Source organism: Lichenostomus cassidix, chromosome 11 (assembly GCF_008360975.1).
Source record: "Lichenostomus cassidix isolate B80296 chromosome 11, HeHo_3.0, whole genome shotgun sequence".
NCBI classification, from domain to species: Eukaryota; Metazoa; Chordata; class Aves; order Passeriformes; family Meliphagidae; genus Lichenostomus; species Lichenostomus cassidix.
The window spans coordinates 7,201,965-7,227,355 of NC_139492.1; the positions used below are offsets into that span (position 1 = coordinate 7,201,965).

General features: G+C 47.0%; 1 protein-coding gene and 1 long non-coding RNA gene across 6 annotated transcripts in view; one reads left to right on the forward strand and one right to left on the reverse strand.

The window, feature by feature from the left end:
- PLEKHG4 (pleckstrin homology and RhoGEF domain containing G4) overlaps window positions 1–25,391 on the reverse strand; it is a 91,276-nt gene that overhangs the window by 55,883 nt on the left and 10,002 nt on the right. For 3 of the 5 annotated variants that reach the window (XM_085071647.1, XM_085071648.1, XM_085071649.1), the window contains exons 2-4: window positions 13,902–14,099; window positions 6,501–8,622; window positions 1,087–1,290 (exon numbers count right to left, since the gene is read on the reverse strand). In XM_085071647.1, coding sequence (XP_084927773.1) covers window positions 1,087–1,290; window positions 6,501–8,622; window positions 13,902–14,099 — 2,524 coding nt within the window. Of the gene's footprint in view, window positions 1–1,086; window positions 1,291–6,500; window positions 8,623–9,438; window positions 9,506–12,310; window positions 12,430–13,901; window positions 14,100–25,391 lie in introns of those variants that run through there. The other 2 variants (XM_085071650.1, XM_085071651.1) reach the window with 2 other exon arrangements.
- LOC146432183 (uncharacterized) lies at window positions 12,558–16,573 on the forward strand. Its single transcript, XR_014854493.1, has 3 exons — window positions 12,558–12,781; window positions 12,869–14,243; window positions 15,091–16,573. It is a non-coding gene; the product is annotated as an uncharacterized LOC146432183 (long non-coding RNA).

The window sequence follows — 25,391 nt, forward strand, 5'->3', positions numbered from 1 at the left end:
TGCCTGTGCTGCCTTTCTGCTCTCCTTCCCAGCTCCTCCACACAGCGCAGGTCTGCCTGACCTCTTCTCTGGTATTGGGCTCTCTGCCCAATTGTCAAGTCATACATGGCTCCTGAGCTGATCAAATGCAGCTCTTCCTGCCCCACACTGAACAACCCTCTCGCTGGCTCTGGAAGGTCAAGCCCACAGGGGCTCCTTACACAGAGCTGCCAAATGCTGTTTCTCACTGGAGAGGAAGATCTTACTTCCTCTGCTTTATTTCATGTTTGGTTAAACACAAAGACGTCCTGTGTGGGCCCTGCACATGAAGCAATCCTGGCTGCTCTGTCCAACAGCCTCAGCTTTGTTCACCCCTCTGCCAATATTTGTCCCATGCAGAAATTTTATCTGCAGCTATTTGATACTCATTGCTCTATCAAATGCAAACACTGAATAACATTTGACCTACAGCCTGATCTTGGCAGAATAATTCTGGGAAGTCCACCCTTGATAACTAGTTTTGTCACCTGCTATTTAGCTACACTATCGTTCATCCCACACATTGCTCATCCACTTCACTGGGATATTCCTCTCAACACTATGTGTCATGAAATCAAATGTTTTCTAAAAATCTATTATATCTAAGTAGCTACATTTAATCAACCAAACTTCTAATTACCAAGAATAAAACTGGTTTTCAAGAGCCCTGTCAAAGAGCATCTCCTACATTCCTATCCTTTAATTACCTACCAAGTGAATCAAGTCCCTGTTCCTCTGACCAGGTCTGATGTCAGGCCCACCAGCCCATCATTAGCTGCACCCTCACTCTTCTCTTTTTGAACTCCTGGTATGAGCCCATAGATTTGGCATTTCTGACTCATATACACTTGGTTAACATTTTGAGACTCCTGAGAGCAAGTTAACATTACTTTAATGGGAGGGAAGTTGTACTTCCTGTCCTGCCCATTCACAAACTTTAGAGGATTCAAGAAGTGTAGCTTCTGAAGAGGTTTGGGGTGAAAGAAATGGAATTGGCACCAGTCTCCAGTGCTGCAAATGGAGACTACAAACCACATCTCCAAGACACATTCTGGCTCAGCTACTCACCAGGCAGGTAGGCAACTCCGCTCCTGAGCACTTCTGGGTTCACATCCTTGACTATGGTAGGTGCAAACTGACCACCCCAGGCAGTTCCAGAAGTTGGGGAAGTCGGGGGAGTAATAGGTGTTGAAGTTTCCTCCAGGGCACTGATTTTACTCACTGGTTTCAACACACTTGTGCCAGTTTCCTCTGTCTCTTCTGACACTGTCCCTGTAAGAAAAGCAGCAAACAGAAGCTCGAGCAGAGTTCCACCCAAAAGGTCCCAGGTAAGTACCAGACTGAGGAGGGACATGCCCCCTGCATGTGCAGGGACACAGCACTCTGCAGCTCCTCCAGGCCTTGTACCAGCAGCATGCATGCTCCAAAACTGGTTATAACATGAATACTACTGTAATTCTAAAGAAACAAACCAATTTATTGTGAAGTTTGGAAAGTACAAAAGCTCAATTCAGACCAGGATTACTGTAGTCAAAGTCCTTTTTAAAGGTAACATATCAAGCAGTACATGTCTGCTCACAGCCTGGAAGTCTGGCACAGTGCAAGTCCCTGGCTGAGCTCCAGCAGCCTGAGCATGCTGAAGTGATAAACCAGCTTCTGACAGGGAGGGCTACTCCATCAGAACAAAATTACTCCCCCAACACCACTTTCAGATTAGTTCCTGAAAATATGAAGTCAACTGGAAGCTGACAAATCAGCTGGAAATTAGCCAAAGAGACATTGCTCTGCTCATCCAGACTTTTTTAATTAACATCTAATATGAAAGTCAGAAACCCATTTAAAAACACTGAAGAAAAGGATGATTAGACCAACCAGCTCCTGCTAAAGAACTGCAGAAAATGCTTCCTTTGTCTGACACCTCAGCTCTGAAGTATAAGTTATCAGAATCAGTTGACTCTAAAATTAAGTATCTTGGCTACACAAAAACTGAGGCTAGTTCTATAAAGTTTCAATTTTCATATAAAATTATCTAGAAAGAAGAAAAAAAGTATCTACCCACTGCATAAGAAGTATTATTCCCCATTTCCCAACGTCACAAGAATTAGAAGCCAACAGTACATTTTCAATAATACATCTTTAGCATCCTAAGTACACAACTAGGCTGTCCCAGTGTTCGCAGAAAGCTATACTAAACAAAAGGCTACACTTCACTACGAATTCTGATACTTCAGTATCTACCAACAAAAATATCAACCTTTCTTCAGGAAAACAAGAGTGGAGTATTTATTTGCTTGCTATGAAGTCAGACATTTTAATTGCTATTTAAAATTTACTTCAACCATCCTACCTTCCTGCTGCATCAACAATGCTGACACTTGACTCAGTTTATTTACTAACAGATTCCAATACTTCATTAAAGAGCAGGACCAGGAACAAAGCAGTCCTTGAAGTGGCTTTCAATACAAGTTTTAGCAGTGAAGGAGATTTACAGGTTGAGGCTTAACCCAAACTGCTTTCAAAATTGCTAAAATGGGTGAGAGAAGTGCCCTGAGCAGCATGGCTCACTGCACCAAATTATACAATAGTGAGGGGAAACTAGGAGGAGCTCCATGGCTCTGCACCATCGAGGGCATTATAGAATAGCTGCTCATTCCTCTTTGGTAACACCCCTGGTTGAGGAGCACCCCTGGGACCCAGCTTGGCAACTGCTGCATTTGACCACATAAGATGCTGTGAAGGCTTCAGGGCTCTGTGCAGTTCTGAGCTACACCAGAGCCCCACTGTTCCTAGGGCTATCTCAGCCTCCACTTCCCAGTGGTGCAAGAGGTCATCCACTTCAGACAATACTGCTACATCTTCCTGAAGCAGCATTTTAGAGGGGCATGGACCTCCTGCAGAAAGGGTATCTTGAACATCACAGAGCCATAGAAGTTGTGCCCAAAGGTTTCACATTAAGAGCTCATAGACTCTCTAGGAGAACATGGAATCACCTTATCAATGAGCTGTAAGGCCTGGCAATAAGCAGAACTACACAGTTTGTAGTAAAGGGATCTGCATTAAATTACAAAAGCCTGCAAAGAGGACCAAAAGGTGACATTTAAAGAGGACAAGAAAGGGAACATAGATGTGTGTGTTACCACATAGGTAACACACCAGGCCAAAAGAAATACATAAATGTATGTGACAGCCCTGCCTTGGATATTGCTCAGTAATGAGGCTGCAGCTCCCAAAACCAAGAGAAGCATTTTGCTTAGCCCACCATACACAGTCCTGGTACTAGGGCTTTTCAACCCTGGGGAACTCACGCTGGAGCTGTGCAGCCTCCAGACCACGCATATCTTGCCCAAACAAAACACTTCCCTGAGCTTCTGAGGCCCAGCTCAGATCTGCAGATGTCACCTCTCACAAACAGGCCCAAGCACACTGTTTGTTATTTGCAATCTGGGGCGGAGGCACTCACTGAAGCGGAAATTGTAGAATGCGGAGGATTACATCTAAAAGCAAATTGAGAACAGGGACATCTGAATTTGCCATGTTTGCAGGTTCCACCTTTCCCCGAGGTTAAGGAAGTGGTAGAGGAGGATTTGCTTGTGTGCATTTCAAAGAGACATTAGCATTTTCCCTGCAAACTGCCCCAGCACCAGTATCACCTATGTAACACAAGGTAGTAACCGGCAGCAGGAACGGAACGCCCTAACAGGTGCTGCTGAATATGCTCCAGTGAGGCTTTTCAGCCTCTTTCTTGAATATCAAGATATTTTCCATCAACAAAACAGAGGAATTCTTTCCAGAGCTGCAGAGTTTCAAAATTCACTTTGATTTAGATGTTAGTCATTAGGAAAAATAGCAGTCACATTATCAGTGAATGAAACCAGCGTAAATTTTAAGCCACAAACTCAAAACAGTTCACATTTGACTTCTGACTTTATCTCTATTTATATAAGTCTTTCTAGGTTAGACTATATTTGTGCTCACTGAGAATGGAAGAGAGAAAGTTAAGGGTCAAGGAAAAACCCGCAGACACATCAAACTCAGATGCCCCAGTTCTGAACATGTGTTTTGACATAATCTACAATATCTGCTGTAAAAAGTAAGCTCCTCCACCTCACACAGAGCAAATTGTGCCTCTGCCCACTGCTGCTGAGGTGTGAACTTCAGTTCTGAATTGACCCAGTAAAGCTCAAGCTTTGTTGTTATTTATAGTTTAGACAAGATACCCAGAGTTTCCAACCATAGTAGCAAAATGACCTCAACAAGACACAGAGAATTCAACCTACAGAACTTCCTTGCTGGAAAAGTAGAGTCCATTTGTAGGACATTTGCTTCACTTTGTAATTTTATCTCTGAATTATCTTACGAGTATATCTCTGAGGGTTTAATGGGGCTAGATAAGAGCATGGCTTGTGTGGATCTCAAAGCAATCAAATGTAATTGAATGGATTAAGCTTTTTATAGTGCCAGTTATAGTGTTTAAGAAATACTGCCAGCATTAACAGATACTTGAGCTGCCCTTTGCCTTAAAGAGTTTATTTGGTTAGTTTGGATGGTTTTCCAGGCAATTCAGGTTGTTACAAACACTGAGATAACAAAGTTTCCTTTTTTCTTAAACTGCAATGCCCAAATTTAACATCAGCAGACTTGAGTCACAAATGTCACGTATTTCAGCCAAATCCCCAGAATCATTTGTATTGTCTTTCATTAAAAACAAACTCCACATGTATCCCAAAGGGGTCCATCATTGCTGAAATCTCCAGCAGTGGCCAAGATTTATACTTTGGAGCAGTGAGAACACCACACTTACTATCTCATAATGAGCTGGACCTGGGTGAGTTTAGACAGAAGAGACAGGAACACTGAACAAGCAGCCTCTGGACTCACGAGCTAAGTGTCCACCCAGCACTCAACACAAACTAGGTGTTCCAACGCCCAGTACTGAGCAAGCATGAACTCAAGCCAGGTTCAGCTTGGCCAGGGGAATGGATGCCCACAGCACGGTTATTTCCTGGCATATATCCCCCAAGTGCCACAGATAGGCAGAAGGAGATTTTTTTTCACGTGCTTGTGGTGATAGATGCTCAGAGAGACATACACTACAGAAATAGAAACTTTTGAGCTGACCCCTCCATTTCACAGAAGAGAAATGCTTGTCATGTCAAAAGGATCAGAAATGCCTGGCAGCCCTGGGTTTGCCTAACTATGGAATTAAATTAGTTTGGTGAAAATGTTAATGAAATTTTATTTTCATCAATGGACGCTAATTTAGCCCCATTAGGAAGTTGCTAAGACATCAGGTAAAATGTGACTTTTGGGCACTTGAGAAGCAGGTGTGTGTGCAACCAAAAGGAGTCATGCTGCAGCTCTAGGCCACATAATCTGGGACCAGGGCAAGCATTATACTGGCAGCACATCCCAAGACAACCAGCTCTGGATCTGTTGCCCAACAGGGTCAAACACACTCTAGCAACATGGGTCTGCACCTCCAACCCTTTCAAGAGTCCTCACTCCAATATTTCAAGCCGGGTAATTTTCCTAGCCAGGGGTCTCAGGGAATGAGAGCTGTTGAACTGGAATGGCACGTTCCACCCGCCCCCGCCGCACACCCGCCCCTCGGTGTGATCTGCATATCGAGCTGCAGCTTTCCAGACTCAGCAGAGCCGGGCAAAGCCCACACCAGGGCCCATGCGGTTACACACCGCCTGCCTACAGTCTGGTGCAAAAGGCAGACACCTGGATTGCCCTCTCAACTCCTTCTGAAGTAGCACAGCTCCAGCTCAGGAATCCAAGCATCAAGAAATCTGGGTAATACCTGCTTGAACATTCCATCTGAGTTGAAGTGAGATGCTTAATTTCTGTGCTCTCCCACTCATGTTAAACAGCTCCTGCTTGAAACATAATCAAGCTGAAGAAAGCATGCCGGAGGGGAAGGCAGGGAAGAGGGGGGAATCCCTCAGCTCTGCAGTTTGCTGCCTGAATCAGTTACCAGCACATACATTTGCTGATCTTCAGGTCACGTTACACAGCTAGTATTTTACTGCAGCATCCGCTGCTGCTTCCTCTTGCCACAACCATCTTCCTAAAGCCAGTTTTCAACTATGAAAGACCTGTAGGTAAGTCTCTCTTCACACATTCTGCACATCACGAATATAGCAGGTGGAGGTCACCAGCAATCATATTAACTGAAATTAAAACCTTCCTATAATGGAACTTTGTTCTCTACCAATATAAATTTGCAAAGAATTATTAAACAAAATACCACACCTGTATTACTACACACAATAGACCCACCTGTGAAAAAAGCTGATTTCATGCCACAAAAAATGACAATTTAATCACTTCCCAATATTTTGTGCTATTACCCCAAAGCCTCTCAGATGTACTTATCAAATCATGCCTGATAAGTAGTATTCAAGCAGTACTCCTTGAGGTCTTTAATTTCAATCCATGTTACCAAACACAACCACAAAAACATCCAACAGCTGTACCTTTAGGAGATGATGCCCCAGAAGTTGCCTCTGGCTGGGAGTGCTGAGTGGTAAGCTCTGTATGTCCCTCAGCAGGTCCCGAGGACAGTGGTCCAACCTCCAGTTCCTCTTCAATGGATTCCAGTGTTTTTGAGGCTTTAGTCTTCAACCTTTCCCCATAAGAAAAACTTTCCTCATTCTCCTCCTGTTCCTGCATGTGCTGTACTGCAACATGTTCTGGCTTCAGCACAGAGTTCTCTTCACTTTCACAGCCTTGGTTTTCCACCAGTCTTTGTGGTTCCTCAAACCTCCCTCCAGACCTCTCGGTTTCAAACTGACTTGAGTCTTCTGCTTGTGCATCAGGACCCAACAAGTCACTGTTATTTAATTGTTTTGCCATCTGATCCCCCTCTGCTGACAGGGCAATTTGGAGTAGTACAGCTTCTTCAGCCTTTTTATGCTCTTGCTCTTCACCATCTGACAAGGTTCCATCCACTGGAGCTTTCACAGAGTAGTGACTAGGACTAGTCTGATTCTCATTTACAGTCAACATTTCTTTAGACTCTTTCACTTCCTCTTGGCCATCCCTTCTTCCCACTTCAAATTCATCTACTTCTTGGTTCTGTTCTGGAGGATTTAATGGAGAACTGAGATTTGCTTCGTTATCACTGCAGCAAGCACCTCCATCTGCCACATTCCCTGAAGGAGAGCCTCTCTCTGCCCCTACATCTGAATTCTCAGGCAATGTAGTGACCTGAACTGGCTCAACACTTCCATTGACACTCTGGCAAGAGACATCAGAACCTTCCCTTAGAGCGCAACATGATCCTAAAGGCCCTCGGACAGACACAGGAGAAGCATCCATCAGTGTTGCCTCCTTTTGACTCTTGGTCAGTGGTTCTGTGTGTACTCCCAGCATCACCTCCTCTTTAGCAGCACTAGCATCTAGAATCACTTCTGGGCTCTGCTCCAATGTTTCAACACCAGCATTTTCACTAGGTCCATCATTTTCTCCTTCCACGTTTCCAGGGGCATCAGGCACTTGTGCTTTGCAGCTGACACCATCTCCAGCACACACGTCGCTGTAGCTGCACAGTGCATATCGCCAATCCAGTGAGTGTTCACTGCAAGTCTCAGGCTGTGCAGATGAATCCTCTTTGCTGCAAGCAGAAGACTCAGCCACAGCAAAGCTATCACCCATGCTTCCAGGATCAGCTGGTATCAGCTGACCTTCTGGAGACAGTTCTCCATGTGCCATCATTTCGTTGTCTTCCAACGGAATAACATTATTGAGAACTCCTGTAGAAGTGCTCAGTGTGTCCATTTGACAGTGCTCCTTCTGCATAAGTGCTGACTGAGTTAAGTTCTTGGAGTAGGTGCTGTCTTGTATGACAATAAACCTGTGTTTGCCTTTAGGCTCATTCACTCGTGCTCTGGGCTGAGTTAGATAATTTAATGCCAGTGACTGGGTTAAAGAGCCTGTTTGTGGACCAAACCTGGGTAGTGAAACTTCTGCCAGCTCAACGTACTCCCCTTCAAGGTCACTTCTCAAGTTCTCTTGAGGCACAGGACTTGTACAGACACCATTTACCAGAGCTTCACTTAACTGTGGAGTTGTGCTACTAATGACGGGGTTGTCTGGATTTGGACTCTGCTCCTGTAGATACTGAGACCTCAAGTCTGGTAAACTGCACTCAGTACGGGTGGTAGGGAGGCACAAAATTGAACGTTCCTCTGTTATTTCCGGAGAGATGATGTTGTTTTCAATTATTTTTGGTTTATTTATAAATTCAGGATTAACCACTTTATGCCAGGGGACACGAAATATTTTGTCATCAGTGGTTAGTAAACAATTTTCCAGTGCTATACCCATCCGCTCTCCATTGAACGCACTCAACCATTCCAGAGTAAAAATAGAGGTATATGAAACTTCTGGAATCACCACTTCTTCTACATTATGCTTATCTTTTGCCAAACACTTCAATACAATTCGTGGAGGCTTCTTCAGAGAGGGGACCACCTGCAGGTAGAAGTCACCAGGCTTCAAGATTCGCCAGTCAATGGAAGCCAGCTGGATTACAATCCTCTCTTGAATACACAGGGGCCAGCCCGCATGGCGAAACAGCAATCCACAGTACTGAGCCTATGGAGACAAGAAAAAGTGTTTTCAGCACCGGGAAAGGATCTCAGCTCAAGCTTTTCAATAAGAGAGATCATTAAAACAGTTGAATTTAGGGTCTTTGGTTATTAGTGTAGGGAAGCTTTTCACACTGAGGTCTTCTCTTTAAAAAGCTGAAACAAGATAAGCTACCAACACAAACCGCCTATGCAGGACAGGTGGGGACAAGTTACACTGGGAGGCTGCAACCTCCCAGTGAAAGGAAGGAGACACTGCTAAGACAAAGCAGGAGAAAGGAAGTAGCAAATGAGGAAAGCAAAGCAGAGCCACAGAGAAAGAAGGCAGCAAGTCCCATCAGCAAGCTGCAAGAACTGCACTTGACATACCAGCAATTTCCTCATTCCCAAAACATAGCAGTGCTCAGGCCACACCTCAGACAAATCCCAGTCAAGTAAAAGAACTGAAGTTTCATGGCTGAACTGACTTAATTATTTACAGCTTTATCACAACTTAAAAAAAAAAAATTTCAGTTCTTTGAACTTGATTCTGTTTGGGCAGGATTTAAATTAAGCCATGATATAAGCCATCAATTCCACAACTAATTTAATCTTTTTCTGTATGACAAGGCAGATTCAATTAATTCAAGTATTTTGCCATATAGCAGAGAAACCAGAGAACTGAAAGGAACCTCCTGGATCCCTCTGAGTCTACCGTTACAAAAAATTAAGTACAAAGTTTTGGTGCTCATTTTGTGCAATGCATTTATCACCATCCTCTTCCAGGTTATTGTTTGCATGTCCCAGGCTGGTTTCACCACAAACATGCCAGACATATTCTTACTTTTTATGCCAAGGTCATGGATGAGAAGCAATGCGTGTTTCATGACTCCTGCCTCCAACAGTTTTCCCTGCAGTACAAACACACTCCCTTTCACCAGTTTGTAGCCATCTTGCAATTCTTGCATAAACCTCAATCCCTTTGACACAGTAATTAATCTTCCATGACTCCATAATAAATCCTTTATGGCAGAGATTAAACAGTGAAACTTATCTCTCTAGAGAGAGCTGGTTTATTAAAAAGGCTGGTGTGACACTACCTGCCATGGAGCAAACCACATGAAAACGTTATTCAGTTTTTCATGGGTCAGTTAATTCAGTCCTTGCTCAGTGCATGATGTTGTAGGCTCAGCTTGTTCTCTGTATTTTGTTACTAGCCCTGACTTAACAGATTCAATAAAATCCCTGTTACCAGACATTCAGCATTATATGGTAACTTCTTCCATATTCCAGGATGGAGCCCAGCCAGTCCTATTTCTTCGACATAGTCAAGTTCAGTTACAGCAATTTTACTTATGTTCACTTACTGCTACTGCCCTACTGATATACCAACACACTGTATCACTACAAAACTGAACCTTCAGTTTTCATTTACTTAAAGAATCATATCAATACTACCTTTATATTCTAACCTTGATTCAGAGCAGACCAAACTCCCCTTCTTTTCTCTTTCTGTTAAGTTCGAACCAAAAAGCCCTATAACCTAACACATAGTTGCTTGTACTTCCCCCAAAGCTAAGCTCTGCAGTCTGAGGTTCTCAGGCTTTCTGATCTCCAAGACACAGATGCCTCCATCAGTAAGTTACTTTAATCCACAGCAGTTAAACTCAGCAAACCAAGACCACCTCTTGCAGCAGTTTGCACACGCTGCTACTGGCTTCAGCAAGCCTTAGGCTGAACATGCTTCACAGACTTTTACATCAAGCTCAAGACTCACACACCACCTCAGTCAATAAAGCTTGTGCCTCCTGCAAAAGTGCCCCAGCCAAGTATTTTGCATGTAAATTTTAAACTAGAGCAATTTGCAGTTTTCCAGAAGAGACTATACCATTGCACCCCACACCACACCAACCCCCTCTTCCATTAGAGTATCTCCTAGAGTGGGTATATTAAGGCAAAGGGTCTACACCTTGGATATTTCAGAGGAAGAAGAGGCAGACAAAGAAGATCAGTTCCCCAACTATTATAGTTTATAAGACTGAAGACTGAAAGACACAATCAGTAGCAGCATAAACATAAAGCTGAATTCCATCAGCACATACTTGACATAGAGATTCTGTTAAAATTTGGAGGCAGAGTAATCCACTGGAGGGCCATTCATAAATAAGGCAATCAAAAAACTCAGTCTCACTGCTTAGATGCTTACTTGTCTGCCTAGTGACTCATAAGGAGAAAACCCAGTAATAAAATCATCAAAACCAAAACGCAGAATGCACTGAAGCTCCTGGAAGACCCTACAAAGCCACAGTCTAAACTGCATCAGAGCCAGAGCAACATCCAAGCAGGAATGCAAGTCCCACAATAGCCTAAACACCACAGAGCTTTAGAACTTTAGAACTGAAGCATCCTCATGCAACTCCTGCTCCAAAATGCACCTTCAAAGGGAAGATTATGTGAAGAGGCTTATTACAATCCTTTTAACACTTTATTTTCAGGCTCAAGGATTTGCTTTTCTCGTGTCCAAGCACTACCAAGCCAAACCAGGCTCATCAGAGGAGTGCCAGGAACACCCTACCCTCTACATCCAGCAGCTGCAGCCTGGAATAGAGCTGCCTCTAAGGAAAGCACTTGGCACCAACGACAAAAATGGCACTAAGGTGTAATCTTCTCGAGCTACAGGGATGGTTAGGATGGAACAGACCATTTAGTTCAGGTTGTCATCTCAAGGCCAGGGGCAAAACCTGGTTTTTAACTTCGTGCTAAGCCAAGAAAGACCCCTTGGAACACCCCTTCCAGTCCCTAAGGAATCACACACAGGCAGATGATTTTAATACACCCAGCTGAAGCCCATAAACTTGTCTAATATTTCATGAAGCCATTTACAATTTTGTCACTGCAGAAGCTGACAAAAGATCTAGTGCTCTCAAGACTTTCTACAGTACTCATTCTGACAGGAGTTAATTCTTTTCCCTATAATGTGTTTAGGAAACACTCACATGGAGATCACTATGACTTAGGAGGAAGCATTGCTTTTATTTAGACTCTCTAAAAGGCACACAAGACTTTAAAAAAACAATTACCTAGAAACAGTTCTCTGTGATTTTAGACTATAAAGATGAACGGGCATACAGCGGAGGTTTGGGGAAAAAGAATCCAGAGCAAATTAAATAAATTTCATAAATAAATAATAAATTTTAAAAATCAAACTTTTAAATAAAATATGGAATAGCCTGTGCCCAGCTATAAAGAGGGTACTTAGAGCTTCCCTTGATCTCCCTATACTGCCACTCTGGAAGTAAAAAATCATGAGTCAAAGACAGAAAGGGTCGCAACCAAGTACAAAAGGATCTTGCTGACCACTCTCCCAGACATTTCACACCTCACCAAAAGCCCCCAATACCTAACGCTAAGCCCTGCCTGAAGGCGACTGCCCCACCAACCCCAGCAGTCCATATCTTGTGGCTACTGGGCAGGCCAGGGAGCGCCAGGCAGGCCTCCAAGCACAGCTCGTATCTCTGCACCACGTCCCCAAACCTGCACACGTAGGACAACCCCACCGTACGGGTCTTCCCCTCCCGCAGAACACCTCAGACATCCCCATGCCACCTGAGCCCAAGCTCCAGGACAGCCGAGTGGGCACCAGCACCCTGAGCTCCTCCGGTGCCCACCGCCCCAGTGTCTCCCTCCTCAGGACGCCGAGCACCCACTGCCCTCACCTTTCCCTCCTTACGACCCTCAGTTGCCACTGCCCTCACATGTCTCCCTGCTGAGGCGCCCAGCGCCCATCGCCCTCACACCTCAGCGCCGAGCGCTCCAGCGCCTCGTGCCCCAACGGCCCTCCAACCGCTCCGCCGGAGCCCCCACGCCCGTCAAGGCAGCTCCGCGTTCCTATTGGCTGCTGCAGCCGCCGCTGTCCTCCCATTGGCTGCGGGGCGGCCAAGGCCCGCCCTGCCGGCACACCCGTGTCGCACCCGTCGCGCCCCGAGGGCAGCGCGGGCCGCGGTGGGCGCGCGGCTGTCCCGCTGCGTGCCCTGAGCGCCTCTTCGGGACAGCAGCACTCTGTGCCTTCCTCTCCTTGCTGCTCTCCTTCCCTCCCCTCCACCGCCTCACCTGCCCAACGCACCGCTGCCCGCTCGGAAGCTGCCGGTTTCTCAAGGAGTGGGGAAATTGCTACCTTGGCTCCTTCGGTGAGGGCGGTGTTTTGAGGAAAGCCGTGAAACGTCTTGAAATAATTACCGGTTTGTACAAACGAAAAGTCTTTTGTTTCTTTAAAGGGGAAAAACGCACCACGCGCCGTGGAATTAGAAGCCGTAACTACAGATACTGATGGAATAACTTCTGTTCCAGTGTTCAGAGTGGGAGAGAGCAGTAAGGTTATGCACCACCTTGGATCTTGCTGGACTCACAAAGACAGCTGGCACCAACCTGGAGGCTGGTGACAATGTGGGGAGATGAACACTGCACCAAAACACACTTTCAAGATGCCCAGCTCACGTGGATCCAACTTAGGTGATGGATCTGTCCCCACAGTATTTCACTTCCTTGAGATAAATGAGTAACTGTTTCAACCTCTTCCATATTTTTCCTTCTCCTAGAAATTCCTTGCCCTCTACCATGAGGACTTGAATCAAAAGCCTGGCCACACACCCCTCTGCATTCAGAGACAAAAAGGTTAGAACAAACCCACATTTTAGATTGTTTAGGCTGGTTGGGTTTTTTTCATCTAGCAGATTTTGAGCCAAGTTTTGTGATGGAGGTGTTTGACTCATCGTTTCTAACATTTTAGACTCCCAACAGTAAAGCACGTTAATCTTGGACTCGTTCTGGCAGTAAATGTAACGTGACTCCTCGGGGCTACTGAGCCTTGTGACCGTTCCAGCAACCATCAAAGGGGAGCTGGAGTTCTGGGAAAAACACCGGCTGGCAGCATTTTGCCCTGCACGTCATCCTGCCGGTGGCGGGAGCCCGACAGCTTCATCCACAGGGCCAGGGAACAGCTGGGGTCAGAGGCCACCCGAGTCAGCCACATCCAGCAAACACTTCACTAAACTTCTTCCTGTGAATCCCTTAAGCCCTTGGTGTTCCTGATTATGGAACACAACGGCACTGCTCCACACCTGATATCTGATCTCTCAAGGGTTAAGCATCAAAAACAATTTCTCAACTGTTTCCTAATTGTCTGCCTGCCCTCCCACCTACGCTGCCATACATACTCAAGTGCTTTTTCCCAACCATTTTACATATGAGAGCAGAAAGAAAACTCTCCAAGAAAGCCTTCACAGGCCTTAGAGAGCATGATGTACTCACACAGGCATCCTGCTGAATGCACTGCAGGATGTGCTTGGCTGGAATCAGGAAGTCTATGAGGTAGTGCAGTCCATCCCCACGGTACGTCTTCTCCACCACATCAAAAACTTGGCACAGCACAGTGGCTGCGGTAGCCTCAAACGGAGGGTAGAGTGCTGATAACGTACTCTGAATGCAGCCGTCCAGCGACTCCGAGTCCTGCCGAGAGAGAAAGTGTTAGTGGTACCAGGGCACGATTTGCCCTACGCCCAGGAACGCAGCCATCTCCGAATGCAGGAGGAACAAAGATCAAAGGAGCCAAGTGCTGTCCTTTCTAGCTTCTTTTGGCACCAGCGATTCCAGGTAAACACAAAAAAGCTCTCCCAAAACGGGAACGGAGTGCTCACAGAGTGCTGCGCACAGCAGCGAGAATCCCCAGCTTTTGCTTACGCAGCAAGTCCTTCTCCTGCCTGCGCGGGGTGGGGCGGCTGTTAGACCACACCGCAGCACGTGAGCGTGTGCGAGCGAGACAATCATGGGGTGGGCGCATCACCAGGCCCGTGTTTTGGGTACACTCCTCGGTGGGCTAAGGGGAGTTGCAGTGGCTGAAGCTCCTCAGCTTCCTGTGATCTAGAGTCCCAGCACAGGATAAGGTGCCGCAACTCTTTGGTGCTGTGGAAAGCCATTCACCAGTATGACTCCTCGTTATTCAAAGCCGTTTGCCTCTCATGAAAGGCTCCGTTCCAGAAGCCAGGAATTGTCTGTACTGCAAGACGCCTCACAACAGGATTCACACACTGCATGTGAGCAGGGCTGCCTGTGGTCCCTGAGCACATGCATCGATCCGTAGGATACCTGTTCAGGGCAATCAGAGGCAATGGCTTCCCTGCATCCACCTTCATGCGGGAGAACCTGACAGCCAGAGCCTGCCCATAGTGTCAGGACCAATTCCAGTGCTGGAGGCCAAATTCTGAGTTATTGCATGGGTGTAAATCAAGAGAGCTTGCCAAAAAGTAACAATAAAAAATATATAAAGCTGTACATATCTGAAGAAAGGATCAGGATCCCTTCTTTCTTTTCTATTTTAGAGGGGATCCCTTGGGCTTAACTTACAGCCAGTGGGAGTACATTTTGCTATAAAACCAAATGTAAGTTTACTCAGGTGTCTGGCCAGATCCTCATCTGATTTAAATCCACCTCTTTTCACTAGAGACAAGAAAAGCACTTCAGCTGCTGGCCCAGAAGCCCTACAGCCTCCTGTAGAACAGGAACAACTGCATGGACATGCCTGAAAACACACTTCAGTCCCCCAGCAAGATTGGGAGAGAAAGTTAAACAAAGCAGTGCCACAACAGCTTACGCTACCACTGGGGAACAGTAGAGTGAGGGGATCAGTAGGAAACAAACCGTTTCAATTCTTCCACTCCATGGCAGCACATCACTGCAGATGCCTCCACTGGCCTGAGAAAGCTCAACAGTCTCAGAGTGAGCCCAGGAGAGATGATGCTCCTCACAAAAGCCTTCCCATCTCTCGCAGCTTAATGATCTCCAAGTTCCTCCTTTAGAAGGTTGGGTGTTTTCAGCACAATATAAACTCCCTGCTCTGATGTAAAGCCACCTTATAGGACAGCCTGTGGGACTGCAGGGGAGAGGTGGGGACACCCAGGTGATGCCTCCACAAACCCTGCCTGCACCAAGCTGGCAGAACTCTGGTGACAGGCAAAGCACCCACTGCCTGTGGGACAGTGCTGCTTGCTTACTTTTTCTGCTGTTTCTCCTGATGTCAGCAACAAGCAAGGCTAGATGGCAGCAGGCTCCTAAAGTGTCCACACCTTTTCTGAGAGACCAGCAGCCTCTTGCAATACTCCTCAAGGTCAATGCAACCAGATAAACAGAGGTTAAGGAGCTATTTTTCATACACATAGAATCATAGATTATCCTGAGTTGGACTTCTTGATCCAATATTCTTAACCCAAGAATTCCAAAAGCAGGAGCCCTGCGTGCATACTTGCAAGTGCTGAATTCTAGGAATGAGCATTCAACCCCAGTTCTAAATAGGAGAAGGCTGTTTTAAACTACTTTCCACACAGAAAAGGTGTAACCTCTGTTGACACCAACCTGTCTCAGCAAGTGCCTGTGACCTTGTCAGATAAAACTGGCTTTCACACAGGTGCTCTCCCATCCCACCAGTCACCTGCTTGGGCACTATCACAGTGGCATTGCTGCTGGTAGCATTTGACAACAATCTCCCTCTGACCCTCCACAGCCCACAAGTTCAAAATATCAGTCAAAACCAGCTGGGGTTGGTTCTGTGCCATCTTCTGTCCCCCTGTCCTGCTTGAGCAAAATTCTTTCAGATATCAGTACCTCCCCAAAATAAATTTGTTAGGTTTACTGTTGCAAATAAAACAAAGAAGTCAAAATATTTGTACATGAGTCAGTGCATCACTCTAGGGTTCTCACACCATTCCTTCTGCCTTAGTCTTCACAAAACAATTATTAACATTGGCACCAAATCAAAAATCCTTTATATGGTTAAAATAAACCAGGTTGTACATTATCCTCCCTTTAGTAAAATACAGAATAACCATAGCCTGTAGCCATTGCAGAGTGCAGTGCTAACTGCACTCCAGAGAACAGAGGCTTTATCTCCTTCTGGCTAGACTATACTACAAAGCCATGATAGCTGTGTAGGTTTCTAAGAGATAGAGAGAAGGTTTCAACCACTACCTTTTGGTAGAATGTTTGCATCAGTCTCTGCTAATTCTGCAGGAAAAGCCCCAAAGGGGAAGTAGATTTCATCATCCCACCACACTGCATGGGATTGTAGCACCAGTATCCTTGGGAGGCTACAGAATGCAGCCTCCATGTGCCACAGATGACCGTGGTAGTGACACTGCTTTTCAGTGCTCCTGTCCAGGATGGTCACCCAGGAATAGCTCCTGTCTGGATGGAGAGTGAAACATGGCAGTGCCTCATAAGCCACCTTGAAAATACAGAGGGTAGAGCACAGCAGAGCTTGGAGCCTCCAAGAGCAACAGATTTTCCTTCAATAAGGGACTCATTAACCCAGCTCACAATCCTAGGAATGGGGCTGCTTATTTGCACTAATTAACTTCTCAGATTGCAGAGGGGTCAGAGAAAAGCACCTCAGCCAGGACTGCAAGAGGCCACATGGTCCTGCTGTGGAATGCTGGAGCACAGATGGGCAGCCTCACACATCCAGCCTGCCGGCACGGCCACCTGCCACACACGTGCAGGAGATGTGGTTTGCAGGCACAGGGAACTCACACAAACCAGAGAAGGGGATAGTGCCCTATGCTCCTGAGGCTGATAAACCTGAAGTCTAGAGCTCATCCTACCTACCAACAACATCATGGAATCATACAATGAGTAAGGTCAGAAAGGAGGTCATCTAGTCCAACCTCCCTGCTCCAGGGTCCCCTAGACTATTCTAGGAGTCTCCTAGACCCCTGCAGGGTCCCCTAGAGCATGTTACTCCAGACAGTTTTTGAATATCTCCAGAGAAGGAGACTCCATAATCTTTGGACAACTTGTTCCAGAGGTTCCATCCCTTATCTCAAACAGGCAAAGTAACCCTCATCAGGCATGGGGAAAAACTTCTGTGACCCAGGATAAGTGAACAGCACCTGAAGAAAAGGAGAACAAGCTAAACATAGCAAGGATCCAAGAAGGGGGCACTCCTCCACTACACACTTCCACTACAACCAGCCCACAGTGGCCCCCAAGAACTGGCAGAGCCTGGCACATGAGGCTCCTAAAAAAACAGACTCCTTCAGGGACTGCAAACTTCCCTGCCTCCAGCACTGTTGCCACATCCCTCTTACAGGAAAGGTCCTAGACATGTGCTCCTTTTCAGCCACTGGGCACAAACACCAACAGGAGCACTTTCCAAGCAAGGCAGAGAGAATCTCCCCAAGCAAAAGTAGTCTTGGGATACAAATGATTCTTTGTCAATAGCACGGGAGGACCTATAAACTCCAGCTCACTGCCACCACTCCACCACACCTCCTAAAAGAGAAACATGCTTTTAAAATAACTCCTCTATAAATCAAGGCGCTAAATAAAGCCCAGGTTAAGGTCATGTCCGGCCAAACTGGCTTTCACTGCTGCTCAGCTGGGAGCCAGCTGCTGGTGCAGGGGCTGGAGCACAGCAAGGGAAGAGGAAAGCACCACATGGGGATGGGATGGGATGGGATGGGATGGGATGGGATGGGATGGGATGGGATGGGATGGGCTCCATGGGCTGAGCTGTGTGACAGGAACAACCTAGCATGGTCCCACCCAGGAGGCCAGGGAAGCAGAGACAACCCAGGAGGACTTCACAGCTAGCAGAGAGCTTGGGTCCAAACAGTGGGGTGGGTGCGCTGCCCTCCCTCCCCTGCATATCATAGCCACGGATGCTGTCACAAATAGAACAATAAAGAGTGTTGTGGCAAAGTTTCGCTGCTCAGCCCTAAGAGCCTGAGCGCCCTACTCCAACACAGACTGCAGCAAGAAGCAAGAAATTAGGCTACGAGTGCCTAGGCAGAAGTCTCAAGCCCCGGGGGATGAAGAGGAGTCCAGCAACAGTTGCTACCCTGCTTAGGGGACACATCTACCTCTCCTGATGCAAGCAGTCACTGCAGGATGGGAGAGGAACCTGTCATGAGCCATCTGGAGTAACCAGGAGCTTCTTGGGCTTCTCTAGGTGCACTGATGGCATTTTCTGCTACCTTTGTGGGCATGAAGAGAGTGACGTAGCAGCTCCAGCCACTGGGAACTCCTGTCATGCTACATTTCTTTCTGACTCAGGATTGAACTTCTTCCTCTTTGGGACCTACTGCTCACCAATTAAGTCTGAACCTTTGGAGAAAGGTTCTCCAAAGCCTGCCTGGGCAGCAGAGAGGTCATCCCCAGGGCTATACACACACTTTGCACAGCATCAGAATATCTGTGCTCTTCAAGCAAGAGACAGCAACCCAAGTGGTTCAGGACAATATAAGTCAGTGCAGGGGAGGGCTGCAAGGCTGCTGGACCCACCTGGAACCACAAAGCCTTGGCAACATTTTCTCTACAGCTCACCCAAGCACTTTGCTAATTTTGCCTACAAAGTACTGAGTCTTGGTCAAGGCAAACATGAAGAGGCATAGATCTTCCCTGCTGACAACCCAGATGCTGTCTGCAGACTACTAAAAATGATTGTTTTGGTGAGATCAGACTAACTGTTGGACTAACCCATGACTTACAGCAGAAAACGCTCCTTTCCAGCAGGCTGGACTGGCCCATGTAACACGCTGAGGATTCATCCTGCAACAGGAATTTAGCTAAACAACCTACAGCTCTGCTCTCAGAAATCTACACCCTCACTTGAGCCACCAAAGTACGAAACTACATGTCCCAAAGTGCCGCAGTTAAATCCAGAGCTTGCCGTGGCTTGGCAGAGCAAGGAGCTTAGCTGGGCAGTGGAGCAGAGCCTGGGGAGGCTGCAAGCACAGCAAGTGGTGCCCGTGGTACACCCAGCTCTGAGTCATCGAGCGTCTCGGCTCCCGCTGAGCAAGGAGGCCTTGCCAGGAGCTCCCGCAACTTTGCCCTTCTTCTGACGGCTGCCGGGAGCCTGGCCACGTCCTGCACGCACCCACTGTCTCCCCTCTTGCCCAGGTACCACCACACAGTGTGAAGGCAGGACAGAAGAGACCAGAGTGTGCAAAGGTGAGGGGAAGAAATGGCCCAATCCTCCCACACCCCAGACTGGAAAGAAGAAATAACAGCAAAAGTGGGGAGAGGCAGAGCTCCAAGCAGCACAACGCAGTGCCTGCCCATGGCTCCCAGCCAGCTTTGGGACTGGGGGAAAAGGAGCTCACAGCAGGCGCTGAGCAGGGCCGGGTTAGCTGGTCCCTCCGCCAGCAAAGGTTGCTGTGCTGCACCACTTGGCCGGGGCTGCTCAGCTCTCAGCTGACGTGAGAAACCTCATTTCCAGTAAAAACAGACCTCTGGGCTTTCCATAAAGTCTTTCCACTTTCTGACACAAAGCTGAAAGACAGGCTGCTTTGCCTTTAAAAAAAAAGTGTTCAGAAAGGTCTTTGGCTAAAAACAAGGCTTGTTTTTCTGACAAAATTTGAGATTTCCCACTCCATTGCTGCAGAGAGGAGAACCCTCCCAGCCCCATTTCCTGAGCTGTTCTAATCAAAGCGGCAATGAGTTCAAGAGAGAAAAATCTTCCCAGAGCAAGTGCCAGCTCCCCCCTCTGCTACTCACTCTGAGGCTCAGGGGGAGGCTGAGAAGAGGGCGCCTGCCTTCGGCACCCTGCCTTCCTCTGGATAAAATAATGTATTATTAAGTGGTGCAGCTATAGAGGTAGGCATTCCCACTCCTGTAATTACACCACCTTCCTGTGAGATAACCAGGAACAGCTCTACCTGCTCTTTGAGCTATTGTTTTAGGCTTTTCAGGGAGAAAAGCACAGCACCCAGTTCCACTTGAGAGGAAAATATTTGCAGTCTCACCCAGGCCAGCTTTACTGAAGGGCTGTACCTCCAAAAGCAGGCATCACTGCTTTCTGCATGCCACCATGGCATCCCTTGCAGAGGGCATGGCTGTAGCCTGGCTCAGCTCCCCTGCCACTGGGGCAGGCAGGACTGCTCCACAGCCTGTGGATAAACCAGCTCCTACAGCTTTGCAGGGAGTGGTGCTGTGCAGACGGAGCTCAGAGAATCATTTCCAGATGCCTCCCTCTGTTCTCCCAGCCCTTCTCCGTGTTGACGCGGCTGCGGCAGCCAAAGCAGCTCCTACTGGGCAGCACACAGGATTATCATTCCAGGCACTGCAGGAAAACAAGCGCTTGGAAGCGATTAACTCATGATCTCTCATTTAATGAAACAAAGGGAAAAATGATGTATTTGCTTTTCAGCTCCGAGGTCCCTTTTCTGCGCATGCTGTAGGTCTGGGCGTGCGCAGCTAGGGAAAGGCAGGCCCAAAGCTGGTTGATCTCCCCAAGACCAGGCTTGATTTGTTTTCAGTCAAGGGAGACACCCCAGATTACTTTGAAAGTGAAGCACAACCTCCTGCGAGCTTTGAGCTTTGGAGTGCACAGCTACACAAGTGCTGTCCTTATGCTGGAGCTAAAGGCAGGCAATAGCAGGCAGCAGAGGCAGCCTGGTGCAGGTACATCCCTGGCTCTGTACCACACTGCAAGTGGCCTAACACAGGTATTATCATATGGCAACATGACTGGTCACCTGAGCCTGCTCCCCAGCCCAAGACCCCTTTTTACTTGGGTCTAATACAGCACCTTCCCCCTGATTCACCTTACTCCTCTCTGTCCTTCAGGTTTTTGTACTCCAGCTTTTCTGGGGCAGAGCTTGTAACTTTCTCCTCTGTCTGTGCAACATCCAACACATCAGAAGAGCTGCTGACAACTGCTGAAGATTAAAGAGGCCAAAGTGGGGGTGACCCACAATCCAATAAAGTTGTCTTTTAGTCAGAGAGGGGAAGAACTGGGAAATGGAGATAAGCATTTCCTCGCAGGGACATGTCTTGCTCCCAAACGAGCTCTCAATGTACTGAGCAGGAAGTAGGTCTTATCCTTAGCAACACATGAGCCCTGCTCTCAAAGACCAGTTACTTTCTATTAGAAATAGATCAAGGAGATGATATAGGTGTTTAAAGGGCAGCTGAGAGAACAGATCAAAGCCCTGTCCTTAAACAGACATGTTCCAGCTGAAACAAGGGCCTGCAAGTGGATGAGGAGAGCTGTGTATAAAACACCACCCTACAGCTGGACACCAGCTTATTATGGTTTAGTTTAATCAAGGGATTAAGTCCTTAATCTGAAATAACTGTCTAAGCACAGATTTTTTTTTTTTTAAATATCACTGGCATAGCTCTAACAATGCAATTAATTAAGCAGGTTGTACTCCGTGTGATGCAAAGCTTTGGGTACTTTTAGAACAACCTTCCCAGCAACAAACTCATGCTGGAAGAGCGTGAGAACTGACTGCCATGGTTTCACTGGCTGCCATGTGCACCTTCCCACCTCCTCGAGACTGCCTGGAGCTCTCCTCTTCACTCCTGCTGCCAGACTGCACAGGCTGCCCTGCCTTGGGCACCAACACTCTGGCCATGGCACCATATGCCACAGTCCAGCCAGGGACCTCTACATTCCAAGTGTCATGTTCCTACAACAGGCTTGGACAAGGCTTGCTAAATCCTGTTAGATATCACAGTCAGAGCCAAGAATTTCACAGGCCACTTCTATACAAGACAAGTCCCAAGACATTGCAGCAGACTCCCTTTCTTTACAGGGCTCTTTTTGCAAATGCACTAAAAACCTTTCTCTCTGCTATCCAACAAAAGAAATTGCTTGAGCTCATTCACCCTATTATTAGTGACAGCATTTGCTCTGCTCTCAACTTCAGGCATTGGCATCCATCTGGCAAACCAACCCAAGCAGCAGCATGTTGTGCCCCTTCTTATTTCTGCCTAATGTGTACCAGCTAATAGGGCACTCCAAGCAGATGAAAGATTTGCTTATACCAGCCAGCTATGAAATACCCTAAGTAAATTCTTCACCAAACAGGACAGCTCATTTTAACACCTTTTAGTTCGAGGCATTAGGCCATAGCCAACCCCTTGTGCTCAGACACCCATCTGGGGGCATCTTACAACAGATGGGCAGCCTCCTGTGCTCAAAAAGAAAATGATAATCCTTCATCAGGCCAGCTGATGAGTGCCAAAAATGATCTTCATGGGGGTCAGTATTTAGATTATTAGTTCTTTGCCAGCATTGCACACATTCTGGGTTCACATTCAGATCTCACCCCTTCCCTCTGCAAGGTGCACGAGCTGCTGGACAGACTCCCATGGGGACTGGTGAATTCTCCATGTCTTGCAACCTCCGTAATTGAGGGTGGATGCACAGAAAAATGATCCCCTTTTAGTTAAAGAGCTCCCAGACTCCATATGGGAGCTAGGTAACACTCTGTGGTCCCAATATCCCATAACAGACAAGCCATAGATCCTTTTGGCTTTAAACACACTGTATTACCAATTGCTCATGAAATCCAAGTCCTGCTATGTCGGAGGGGACAGAAACTGCTATGAAGCAGAGCTGCAGTTCCAGGAGGGTATGGCTGAATGCATGAGAAAATAGTAAGTGCAGAAGGACCTTCCTTGGAGGGGCACATCCATGCACACCAATAGGAGAAGGCATCCAGCAGAAGTGATCAGATGCCTCTGAGGAAGAGGCTGTGAGGAAGAATGAGCCAGAAGGACAGAACCGGCAACTCAGAAATGTCCATGGCTATGCCAGTTCAGCCATGGGCCACTCCAAGAAACATCAGTCTGTGCTAAAGAAGGGAGAAGTGTTCCTGGTTAAAGGGACCAAGATTTGTTCCAAGACTCTCTGAGCTCACTGGGGAATAGATACATGTGTGCTCAAGTTCCCCTCCTGCTCCTAAGCAGCAAACCTGGGACAGATTCAGATGAAAACATTTCCCCTATGTTTGGATACAGCACTAAATGCATGCCTCCCGGAAAGATAAGTAAATCAGTCATAAATTCAGGGCATTTCTTTCATTAAACTCCTGAGTTAGAAAGGGGTGAACACAGGCTTTTAAAGCTACTCCCTTTATAGATTTTTCTTTCCAAACAGAAAACAGTCTCACGTGTCCCATTATTTCCATACATATCAAAGGAGGGTGGAGATTTAACTAGCAATTTCTAAAAGATCTTTGTGCACAGAAGGGATGTATGCCAAAACGTGGGTGGTTATAAGCCCAAACACAAAGGAGAATACATCCACAGGCATTTTTCCCCTTGATCCATTAACGGGTCTGCATACCAGCCTCCTGAACATATGAGAGGGACCTTGTTCAAAAGGTAAATGTATTCAGCAAGATGACAACAGACAGCAAATAACCCACATCCTTTAACGATGTTGGAGGCTCAGCAGTGCTGGGGTTTTGTTGGGAGGCACTGAGATTTGACAAGTAGCATCAGGGAAGGTATCCTCCTGAAGAAACCTGGTCAGGAAGGCTCTGCCACACCTATCACAGGCTGCAAAGCTCAAGGTGGACACCTAGCTAAGGTCACCAGAACTCCAGCACCTTCCCTTCTCTGCACCATGCAAACCACCATCCTGCCACAGCAGTGTGCCCCATTGCAGGCCTATAAGGCCCCATAGAGACTCCCATCTACCACATCCACCAGCGTCCAGGAGGAGCATATGCAAGTCTTCTCTTCAGCTGAGCCATTTTATTCCATTCAAATCAATGGCTAGTTGCACCAGCTGGAGCAAGAGTTCATTCTGGGCTTCCCAGGCCGATAGCAGGATGGCAAATCTGAGCAGACAGAAAGACTTTCAGATTCATTCTGCACTGCTTTGATCTTGGAAGTTTCAGCTTGGTGTCCAGTGATGCAAAAAATAGGATACATATGAAACCAGCATTTACCACAAGAAAGGCCCCATTTTTTGTTAATATTTTAATGAAAGACTAAGCCAGCCAACAGAGATGAGGCACTTGGTAGGGCAGAGAGGTATTAGCATGGTCAAACCTTCAGAGTCAACAAGGGCATGTCCACTCACTTCTCTCAGCTGCAAACCACGTACTATGAGTGGTGCAGAAAACACGGAGCAGCCCATGGCCAGAAGTGGGCAGCGTTACCCTGGCAAGCTCTCCGCGCTTTTTACTACTCTTCAGTCAGCAACACGTCTGATCCCGGTGCCACTAGTCACTTTTTGGCTACACGGAGTTCTGCAGGACTGGAACAGGAGGTTGTGTCACATGTAGACAGCTCGGAACAAAAAGCACTCTGGTACGAGTGCTTACAGGTGGGCTCAGTTTATAGTTTCTGCAGAAGACACCTTGATGGTTTCAACAGAGATTTTTTAAGCACTTCAGTGCTAAAGGGGCCCGTAGCCCCTGAGATGTGACTTCCACCCACACTTTGCACCAATGCTCAGGTTTGGGCTGTGCACAGCCTATAGGGTGGCTAAAGCTTTACACAGATTGGTTGCAGACAGGGTTATGTTTGAGATGAAACTAGAAAATGAAGCTCTGTGAGCTGGGCACTTGCGCCTGAGCTCTAGAATTTAGAGGCAGACATCTTGTGGCAGACATCTGGCTATCTTGTCCATGAACCATGCAATGTTGACAAGGCTCTCATGTTATGATCCCTTCTGCTAGAAAGGTATGCCTTCAGAACCGACTGAGAGCATGGGGGTGGATGGCCAGCAGCACTGCCAGAGTGGTTTATGCTACAGGATGCTGGTTTTCAGAAAATAAGTGCTGACACTCAGCACAGAGTCCTCCTTGGACACCTGCATTGTTTCACTGTAAGCATCTGCTGTCTTGCATTCCCATGTGGTACTAGAATACATTTAGTAATTCCTGCGTAGAGATACCTGGATGCAGCTGGCCTGTCACTTGCATTTAGCCATTATTTTTATTGTTACAATGAGCAGCATGTTCACCTGCCCAGTGCTTTTGAAAAGAAGCTGGGCAAAATGCA